At 38.3% G+C, this 11,841-nt stretch overlaps 1 protein-coding gene across 1 annotated transcript; it reads left to right on the top strand.

The window, feature by feature from the left end:
* The first annotated feature begins 3,884 nt into the window (after nucleotides 1-3,884).
* On the top strand, nucleotides 3,885-4,844 carry LOC140615248 (olfactory receptor 56A3-like). Its single transcript, XM_072795166.1, has one exon. The coding sequence runs from the start codon at nucleotides 3,885-3,887 to the stop codon at nucleotides 4,842-4,844; it is 960 nt and encodes a 319-aa protein (XP_072651267.1).
* Nucleotides 4,845-11,841: the final 6,997 nt, after the last annotated feature.

Genomic DNA, 11,841 nt, shown 5'->3' with positions numbered 1-11,841 from the left:
AAAGCTTGCCCTACAGGGTCTCGGCTTGGATCATTGCCCTTCAACTTCACTGGCTTTGTCATCCCGTCCCTACCTGGAACCAGTAGTCATTTGCGCTAGGTCCTCAGCCCAAGTGCTGTCATTGCCTAGCTCTGACTGCAATCCAAGGTTAAAACAGGAGAGGAGAAGAAGGACATAGATGGTTTCAGCTACTTTGCTTCTAGGGCTGAGTAGATAGTTCAATGCTTATTGGATGAATAGGAGATTGAAGAACATGTAAGAGAACATGCCAAAGAAGAGAGAAGAAAGGAAGAGTCAATGAGCAGAAAGAACAGATAAAAAAATCCCCTTACATTGTCCTCTGAAATATCATTCTGGTGCTAGAAATAATTATCCCAAAGTTCCTCAGGAGACAAAGAAACTATGCTTCTTCCTCGTTACTTCTCCATGAGCATTCATGTCTGAATCACCAGTTCTTCCTTTAGTCTCTGTCTTCCAAAGGTCATTTCAAGATTTCCTCTATTTCCATGCAACAACACCCTAATTATATCCAAGACTACATGGAATGCTCTGGAAAAGGAAAGTTTCTTTGAGTTGGTGAGATTTGGAGCTGTGTCTTGGAAGGATTAAATGTAAAAATTTGGGAGAATAGGATGAGGGGTTGTGATGAGCAAATACAAATGACAAAACCTAAATGATGAAAGTGGGGTTTAGATGGAATATTTGGAATTTGGCAGCCTGCTGTTATACATGTTGAGGGTCATTGTGTCAAGGTCTGGGTTGAGCAGGTTGAGCTATTAATTTGTGCCTCAAACATACAAGTGAAAGTATTCAAAAAGAATGAGAGGGAAAGATAGAGTTGAATAAACATGATGCCCAGGATTTACAGAAGGTCCTTTGGTCACCAATCAAGCCTGGATGTCACCTTTCCCTTGGTTTTTATCTTCATATCTCCCAGTCTTTGTAAGACACTCAAACAAGGCAAAGGATAGCCAAGATAAGCTGACATGGAGAGTGGAGGGTATACAGTTTTGTGACAGAAAAATAAATCAAAGATTGTGCTTATGGAAATTGATTTAAAATCTTTATTGAACCCAGACTGGGTGGCTACTTAGAAGGGAAATAATAATAAGATACACAAAATAAAGGGAAAGAAAGAAGAAAATTGGACTCTGAGCAGTGGAAGCAGGAGTCAGACTGGTAAGTGTGTTTAAAAGGAGAATTTCAGATTTTTGGAAAACTGCCCAAGGATTGTATGTGCATGGGCGGTGGTGGTGAAGGTGAAAGAGGGGAACATAAAACATATAAAATAGAATGACAGTTCAGATACCCATTGCTACATCACTGTGGTAACCCAGAACGCAGGTATATTCATATATTCACGCGCTTTGGATGTAAATTTTATTTCTTCCACATCTGAACCCTACTAATTAAACTGTGTAAATATGCATAAAATCACTGAATCTCAACTTGCCATTTCAAAAGATAAATTGTTATAATGGTCAATTTATCCTACTACTTCACAGTGGTGTGAGTCACAAATGAAATAATATGTTTAAAATTCATCCCCAAATTGCCAAAGTTACTACTGAGGTATCTATTATACCAAGAGAACAACCATGGGAAAGCCATCTAAATCTCTTCTACATATGAGGAAGGAGCCATGCCTTGCTGACTCCAGCTACACAGACTCTTGCCTGGGGAGGCAGAGTATCAAAAGTGAAGAAAGGAGCCCTGGAAGGGAATGCCTCTCCTCCCTTCTGTGAGAACAAACCCCAGCTCTTAACAGGGTCTCTCTAATGAACAGAATGTAACAAGAGTCAGCTGAGCAGGACTGGAACTGCATTTGGAGAATAGAAAATCATAAAAAGAAACAAAAGTATATTTGAACCACTCCAAGAGGAAGTGTGTTTCCAAAGGGATGAAAATATTGTTCAGATCTGGGTTCACAGTTTTATTAAAACTTCCTTCCTTGCCACCCTATCCCCACTCCAATACTATTTCTCCTCCATCAGATTCTGTTGTCAAAACAATTCATTGTATCATGGCTGAGGTTTGTTTTCTTTTCATAGAATTATCATACAATTACTCCTGAGATCCAGAGGAATCCTAGAAATTACTCCCACCCACCCACTATACAAGCAGGCAAAAGATCAATGTGATACAGCATGGGTGGATAAGATTGGGAGATATAAATTCTCTCATTAGGAATGTGATATTACAACATATCTCACTGGATGCCAAATAATTCAACAGGATGAAGCCCTAGCGTATTTAAGTATAATTACAGGAAATAAAAAAAAGTTCCCAAACTAATATGCCATTTATAATACATAGCAAAGAATGACAAACAAGGAAGTACATAAACCTCTAAATGAAAAAGGGTGTCTATACCCACAAATAACACCACAGAGACTTGGTACATGTACACAGATTTATCTACAATGGACATCATGATGTGAAGGATCCCAGACAACTGGACCTTGCCTTTGCCAACCTACAGCCATCTTTTGACTTTCTTTCACAATTCATGGGGACAAGAACCTAAGAATCCTTCACCCTTCATGTAAAGTAGAGGACCACTTCACTTTATTTACAATCCCTTCTCACCAGTCTATGGCCCATGATACAGTGACTCAGCTAACCCTACACTCTTTTCATAGTTTGGGAAAGATCCTGTCATTTGTTCTTATTATTGCTCATTGCCCCCGGAATGGGTTTTACTTCTACTTCCTGAGAGTAAGGACACTTTCTTTTTCAATACTGTGATCCTAGCACCTAATAGAATGCCAGGGGAGGAGGTTAAGTGATAAGAGAACATGACAACATTGAACTATCCCCAGAAGCAGAGGAATATGTACCTGGATCATTATATTTAAGATGGGAAAATAAAATACAAAAGGGGACGTACTAACTTTAAAGATACACTTCAACACCCGCACACTATTTCAAGCAGAAAAATCGAATTTTCACAGCAGATATGGCTCTCACATAGCTATATAGATTGCTTCTTCTCCTTTTAAGGTTGTTAAGAACCCTACAAATCTGAAAACATATAGACGGGGGTGAATATGATAATTTGGGAGGATCCACATGTCCCTCCTTAGATGACTATTTAGGGATCATGAAGACTGATAAGCTTTATTACCAGAGTATCATTTTTTAAATCTGTATTTAAAGCAATGTACTTCCAGAAAGTCAGAATGGAGGTGGCATGAAGAACTAGGGACACATATCTGAGTCCTAATTTGGGCCTGGCTATGCCACTTATCTATGCATATTGTAAAGGTAAAATTGTCATGTAGTAGTCTATGTGGTCACTAAAGAATAAAAAACAGAGGGGATCCCTGGGTGGCGCAGCGGTTTGGCGCCTGCCTTTGGCCCAGGGCGCGATCCTGGAGACCTGGGATCGAGTCCCACATCGGGCTCCTGGTGCATGGAGCCTGCTTCTCCCTCTGCCTGTGTCTCTGCCTCTCTCTCTCTCTCCGTGACTATCATAAATAAATAAAAAAATTAAAAAAAAGAATAAAAAACAGAAAACATGTAAAACATACAAATTTGAGGACAAAACTGTCAAAAAGTAGTTTACTAATTAATTTCTACTCTTTCATTTCTGCAAAGAATATACAATCCTATTAAAAATAAACTTTGATCAAATCAAACATGTATAAACAAATCATATTTCTTCAGGCCTCTATACTGCTTAAAGTGATAGGAGTATCCCAGGAACATGGCAAAAACGATAAACAGGTGGATTCACATGGGTCTGGATGACCTGCTAGAACTCACAAGTTTCAGCTCAGCGAAGCAAATGGCTCTAAATCCATGTGTCTTGAATTAATATTTCATTTGTATCCCAATTTTACAGATCACTAAAGGAAAACCGTAGAACTATTTGGCAAAATATGACAGCGCACCAAAATGGCACCATCTCCGTTGTGGTTTCCGACTTCCTCCTGAATTGTTTAGTCAGGTCTCCCAGCTGGAAGTTCTGGTTGTCCCTGCCCCTAAGCTTCCTCTTCCTCCTGGCCATGGGGGCCAATGGTGTTCTCCTGGTCACCATCCAGCTGGAGGCCTCTCTGCATGAGCCCATGTACTACCTGCTCAGCATCCTCTCTCTGCTGGACATCGTCCTCTGCCTGACTGTTATACCCAAGGTCCTGGCCATCTTCTGGTTTGATCTCAGGTCCATCAGCTTCTCTGCCTGCTTCATTCAGATGTACATCATGAATTGCTTCCTTGGCATGGAGTCTTGCACATTCATGGTCATGGCCTATGACCGCTATGTGGCCATCTGCCACCCACTGAGGTACTCTTCCATCATCACTGATCAATTTGTAGCTAGGGCTGCTATGTTTATTTTGGCAAGGAATGCACTTCTTACTATGTTCATTCCTATCCTCTCTGCCCAGCTCCATTATTGTGGAAAAAATATAATTGAGAACTGTATCTGTGCCAACCTCTCTGTGTCCAAGCTCTCCTGTGATAATGTTGCCCTTAACAGAATATACCAGTTAACTGTAGCCTGGACTCTTCTGGGCTCTGACCTCGTCCTCATCTTCCTCTCCTACATCCTCATCCTAAGAGCCATTCTTAGACTGAAGGCAAAAGGGGCAGCTGCCAAAGCTCTGAGCACATGCGGCTCTCACTTCATTCTCATCCTGTTCTTTAGCACCATCCTGCTGGTTTTTGTTTTTACCCACATGGCTAAGAAAAAAGTTTCCCCTGATATTCCCATCTTACTTAATGTCCTACACCATGTAATTCCTGCAGCTCTCAATCCCATTGTCTATGGGATACGAACCCAGGAGATTAAAGAGGGAATTAGGAAGTTACTGAGAAGGGTAGTAGAGAGATGCAAGTAATTGTACTCTAGCTTGACTTCTCTCAACCACAAATACTCAAAATCACTATTGGAAGGCAGGGACTTGGAGATAAAATTACAGTCCTAATCCTTTCTCTGGACATGCCTGAAGATATGAACTGTATGCTTTCCCTCTTACTTCCCCCAGCCTGATGCTGAAGACTGTGCATCACACCTCCTTGTATGCTCCTGAATAAGTCCCTTTTAGAGTCAGTGTGATAGAAAATAAATACTCATTTAAAGATGTGTGGCTGATAGGAAGCATCAGTATTTACTGACAGTGCATTGACTTTAGAAAAGTAAAATGAGATTAAAAAGCAACTGTTAAAAAATATTGACAGTAACCATTATGCTTTAGTCCTTCCCTCAGGCATTCAAAGATATTTACTGAAAGTTATGGTATGTCCAGCACAGAACTAGAAAATGAGACTCTAACATACATAAATCTTGATCCTATTACCCAAAAAGGGCTGGTGGAAAACCCAAAAACATGTAAAATCAATGTAGAAGGGTTAGGTTAAAATTTGTCAATAAGCCCAGAGGAGAGAGGAATTTGTTTGTGTAGGTGGGATTCCTTGCATATCGGATCTCTTCCTTCAGTCCCTTAGTCAGAGCTGCCTCCCTAACAGCTTCTCAAAAACATGAACCACTGTCTCTGGGACTTTTTTGCTTGTTGTTACTCTGACCACATAGCTCGTTCCCTCCTTGGGTCTCCCTGACCACAGTATTTAAAAATAGTGTCCAACAATATTCCCCCAAAGCACAGATGATGTTCTAACACTCTGTTTCCCTGTTCTGCACAGCATCAATCACTATATACTGACTGTATATTTTGCTCATCTATTTATTTAGTCAGCCTACAGTCACTAAAATATAAGGAGCAGAAGGGCACGAACTTTTGCCTTTTGTGCTCATTGTTGTATTTCCAGTGTCCAAAAGGTGGTAGGTGTACAGTAGGGACCATAAATGTTTGTGAAATCAATGACTGAATACAAATTGAATAAATGATTAAATGTATGCTATTTACTAGGAATATAATTCAGATACAGTTCTTGTTCTCTGAGTTCTTACATTGCATATTAAGAGTGAGGGAGCCTATATCTCATGCAAGAATCCATGATCTGAAATCTGAAGACTGTATAGAATATTACCTTGGGACAGATGGAGGCTTAGAGGGAAGATCAGAAGTACATTTTTAGGTACTGAGTTTGAATACTCAAGAGAAACACAAATAAAATTGTATAGTAAGCACAGGTTACTACACACGGGTTTAATACTCAAATAAAATGTACACTTGAGAATTGACGACAGATCATACTTGAAGCAATGGGAGTAGGTGGAAGGGCCTAAGGAAATAATAAATATTAAGAGGAGAAGGAAGTCCATCAAAAAGTCTTGCTGAACCTCTGTATCATCCCTATTTCTGCTGGGGGGACATTAGCATGGAAATTACAAAAAGATATCGTGGTCAGGTTAAAGGGAACACAGATCAGATAAGAGTCACAACAAGAAAGCACCTCAATGGGTGCCTCGGTAGCTCAGCCTGTTAAGAGTGTACCTTCAGCTCAGGTCATGATCTTGGGGTCCTGGCATCAAGCCCTGTGTCATGCTCCATGCTCAGTGGGGAGCTTGCTTCTCCCTCTCTCTCTGACCCTCACGCCTACTTGTGCTCTCCCTCACTCAAATAACTAACTAACTAACTAACTAAATAAATAAATAAATAAATAAATAAATAAATAAATAAATAAAATCTTTAAAAAAGAAGACAGCACTTCAAAATGGACTTGATCACTTAAGAAGGTATGATTACCTTCATCCAAGGCCACCTGTAGATTTTGTGGCGCCCTGTCTAATTAAGTAACTTAATGTTTAAAAGACATTGAAAATGGATGGGCCCATGTGGCTCATTATATAACCTATACCCTATAAATGAATATTATAACAGGTAAAGAAAAATTCTTACATATGTATGTATTGTCCTCTCAGTGCTCATAAAGATATTTGCTGTGTCAAAGCACCATCTCTTGACAAAAGAGGGAACATAAAATATATTTTAAAAGTAATGGTTGCAAGTTTCCAAATCTGATAAAAATTATAAACCTGTAGTTCCAAGAGCTCAATGAGACCCAAGATTAAGAAACTTGAGAATATTCTAAAGTACATAATAAACCAATGGTTCAGAAGTAATAATAAAGAAAAAAACTTTAAAATCCAGAAACAAAGACACATTACATACAAAGGTATTAAATTAAGCACAACAGCAGATTTCAGAAACGATGCAAGTGAAAAGACAGTAAAGGAATATTTATATGAAAACGAGTAAAATGTACACAAAACTTGTCACCAGTAGATGCACACTACAACGTTTACAAAAATTCTTTAGAAAGGGAAATTATCAAATGTGAGAATGATTCTACACAAAGGATTGAAGTGCATCAGAATATGTTAAAACATGAGTAAATAAGTAACTTTGTCAATATTTAAATGTATTTTAAAATAACTGTATCAAAAATAATGCAAAGCATAATTTTTAATTATGCTTTATTAAATATAATATTTATTATTATATATAAATTATATATAACATATAAATTAATACATATTAATAATGCTTTGCATTATTTTTGCAGTATGTGGTTTCTAAAATGTATGATGATAATAAATAGCACAAGCCAAGAAGGAAGAATGGAACCGCCTTCAGCCCAGGGCCCGATCCTGGGGGTCCCTGGATCGAGTCCCATGTCCGGCTCCCTGCATGAATCCTGCTTCTCCCTCTGCCGATATCTCTGCCTCTCTCTCTCCCTCTCTGTGTCTCTCGTGAATGAATAAATAAAATCATTTCACAAAAAGGCAATGAATTGAACAACCATATTAACAATTAGAACTAATATGCCAAAAAGAATAACAATTAAGGATAAATTAGGAACGCTTAGCATATCAGCAGAAAGTATTTGTCAGATAAACAAAAGCATCAAAGTCCTCAAAAATTTAATAAATACTGGAAATATTAAGTTAATAATACTGGAAATAATAAATATCAATACTAAAATAATCAGTTATAAAGAAGAACCAAATGTTTCAAAAAATAATACAGTTGCAAAGAGAAGGAGTTTAGATGGTGAAGGAGTAGAGGGACCCTAAGCTTATCTTGTCTCTCAAACACAGCTAGATAGTTATCAAATCACTCTGAACACCCAAGAAACTAATCAGAGGTCAGAGAACAAAAATTGGAAGTCTACACTTCAAAAAGTGACCACCTTTTGGAAGATAGGAGGGCCACAGATAGTTGAATTCGGGGAGATACAGCTGTGAACATGTCTGTAGGGAAGGGGACTGCCTACTAAGTTACCACAAGATCCAGGAGTGAGAGCATGGTCAGAGGATACCTTGAGTCACAAGAATATCAGTTAGCAGCAACTTGTTGCCCTGTTTCTAGGCATAGGAGGAGTAAAGCCAGTTGGGAGCACTGGGGCTTGGTGCCAGTTTTCTATTCTGTGTTGTCATAAACTGTGAACCACTGTGTAGTCAAGTAAAGGTTTTCCTGGGACTAGCTAGCAAATGGTAAAATCACAGGGAGACCCTTCCCAAGAGGAACAGTGTGGGTCCACACCATGGGAGTCCCTAAAATTTGGAGTTTTGAACCTCAGTCATACACCTGGGATTAAAAAGCTCAGTCACAGGGAGGGTGAATCCAGCATTCAGACAGAAACTAGGAACACAAGAGGGGTGACAGATTGCTCTTCTGTGAGTGCTCTCTGAAGAGTGGGGGGAGGGTGGTCAAGAACTTTCAGCTCCAGGGCTAGAGAGCAGAGTGTTGCCATATTCATCCTGCCCATCAGCATTGAAAGACTTCAGGGAATGAAATGGCACCACATTGGGGAGGGAAGCCACTCACATCAAGACCACCTCCATGTGCCCTGGAGGCATACTTTCACTGAAACAAGTTATCTTGAAAATCAGAAAAACAGCCCTCTCCACCAGAAGACCAGCACAAACAACTCACTCATACCAGGTCTACTGAACACAGTGCTGCAAAGCTTCAGCTCTAGGGGAAACAGGATATAGCTTCCTTTTTAGGTTTACTCTTCATTTTATTGCTATTATTATTTATTCATTTATTTTTTATCTTCAATTCATTTTTATTATTATTTTTAAAATTTTTGTGTTTAAGTTTTTATGACATGTATTTTTATTTTTATTTTAATGACATATATATTTATATTATATATACCAAAAACACGCACATATCTATATGATTATATATATATATATATTTTATATATATATATATATATATATATAATTCTTTAACACATGAAAATACATCCAAGAATTAGGGGTTTTTTGTTTTGTTTCGGAGAGGGGTTCCCTTTGTTTTTTGTTTTTCTTTGTGTTTTGTTTCATTTTTTTTTTGTTTTTTTGTTTTTTATATTTCTTCTTGTTTTTTCTGGACAAAATAACAAGGCAGAGAAATTCACCATAAAAGAAAGAGTGGGAAGTAGAACTCAAGGCCAGTGATGTAATCAATATAAACATAAGTAAGATGTCTCAACAATAATTTAAAACAACAATTATAAGGTTATTAGCTGGGCTTAAAAACAGCATAGAAGACACAAGAGAATCCCTTACTGGTGAGTTAAAAGAACAAAAATACAGTCAGGCCACAGTTTAAAATGCTAAAACTAAGATGCAAACCCAAATGGAGGCCATAGAAAATAAGGATGGATGAAACAAAGGAGTCAATCAGTGGTATAGAAGATAAAATTATAGAAAATAATAAAGCTGAAGAGAAAAAGAAAAGTAATGGACCATAGAAGTAGACTTAGGGAACTCAGCAACTTATTAAGACATAGTAACATTCATATCATGGGGATCCCAGAAGATTAAAAGAGAGAAAAGGAGGTAGAAGGTTTATTCTAACAAATTATAGTTGAAAACGTCCTTATTCTGGGGAAGAATACAGACATCAAATCCAAAAACCATGGAGAATTCCCATTAAATTCAACAAAACCCCAACATCTCAAAAGTATATTGTTGTGCCCAAGATTGTGAATCGGAGAAACCACCAAGGAGCCCACACGAGGGTCTATTTACAAGCAGAGCAGGGGCTTGGACCCCGAAGTGGGTTACAGCTGTGTTTTTTATGGGCTGGTCTAGGGGATTTTCAGAAGGGGTGGAGGAATTTTTTTTTCACATTCCAATATGGGGGGCAGGGGTGGGGGAGTTTCTTAAGACCTAATATGGGATTCTCTGAGCTCTGTCCTCTTTCTGATATGGGATTCCCTGCAAGGGCATTCTGAGCTTTGTTCTCATTCTAATATGGGGCTTAACTGAAGTTAGGGAAAGTTCAGCTCTTATTCACAGGGCCTGAGATGGCTGTACTTGTGCTAACTCTGAACATAAGGTGGAATGGCCTTAATTTTTCTCTGCCTCCACAATATCACAGACAAATCCACAAACTATACAGAAAAGAGAAAGGATCCTGAAAGCAGCAAGGGAAACAATGCTCTTAAACTATAAGGGAACAGATTAGGCTTCCAGCAGATCTGTCCATAGAAACATGGCAGGCCATAAGGGAATGAAAGGAAATATTCAATATATTGAATGGGAAAATACCCAGCCAAGGATTCTCTATCCACCAAGGCTATCATTCAGAATTCAAGGAGAGATAAAGTTTCTCAAACAAAAACTAAAGGAATTCATGACCACTAAAGCAGTCCTGCAAGAAATTTTAAAAGCAATTTTTTGAGTGGAAAGACCAAAAGTACCAAAAACCTAAAAACGGGACAAGAGAAAGGTGTCTGGGTGGCTCAGTCAGTTAAGCATCTCTTTTGGCTCAGGTCATGAACTCAGGGTCCTGGGATGAGCACCACATCAGGTTCCCTGCTCAGCCCTGAGTCTGCTTCTCCCTCACCTTCTCCCTCTGTGATCTCTCTCAAATAAATGAATACAATCTTAAAAATAGATAGATTATAGATAGATAGAACCAGAGAACATCATCAGAAATACTAACTCCACAGGGAAAACAACGGCACTAAATTCATATCTTTCAATAATTACTCTGAATGTAAATAGACACTAAATGCTCTAATCAAAAGACACAGGGTATCAGAATCAGAATATTAAAAAAATAGTAATCAATCTATACACTATCTACAAGAAACTCATTTTAGACCTAAAGTCACTGCAGATTGAAAATGAGGGAATGGAGAACCATCTATTATGCAAATTGACATTTAAAAAAGCCAAAGTAGCCGTGCTTAAAACAGACAAACTAGATTTTAAAACAAAGATTAGGGCAGCCTGGATGGCTCAGCACCTTAATGCTGTCTTCAGTCTAGGGCCTGATCTTGGAGACCTGGGATCAAGTCCCACATCAGGCTCCCTACATGGAGCCTACTTCTCCCTCTGTCTGTGTCTCTAACTCTCTCTCCCCCAGCCCCTCTGTGTCTCTCATGAATAAATAAAAATAAAATCTTTAAAAAATAATAAATAAATAAAACAAAGATTGTAGCAAGAGATGAAGAGGTGCATTACATCATAATTAAGGAGTCTATCCATCAAGAAGATCTAACAGCTGTAAATAGTGATACACCCAGCATGGGAACGCCCAAATGTATAAAACAATAATAAAAATAAAGAAACTCAGCGATAATATACAGTAATAGGAGGGGACTTCTACACCCCACTTACAACAATGAATCGGCAATCTAAGCAGTAAATCAACAAGGAAACAGTAGATGTGAATGACACACTGGATGCAATGGATTAAAGGATATACTCAAGTCATTTAATCCTAAAGTAGCAAAATAAACATTCTTTTTGAGTGCACATGGAACATTTTTCAGAATAGATCACATACTGGGTCACAAACCAGCCCTCAATGAGTACAAAAATATCAATATCATACCATGCATATTTTCACACTACAATGCTATGAAACTTGAAATCAACCATAAGAAAAAAATGTGAAAAGACTTCAAATACATGGAGGTTAA

Source organism: Canis lupus, chromosome 23 (genome assembly GCF_048164855.1).
Source record: "Canis lupus baileyi chromosome 23, mCanLup2.hap1, whole genome shotgun sequence".
NCBI lineage: Eukaryota > Metazoa > Chordata > Mammalia > Carnivora > Canidae > Canis > Canis lupus.
This window is presented reverse-complemented; position numbering and strand designations above follow the sequence as displayed.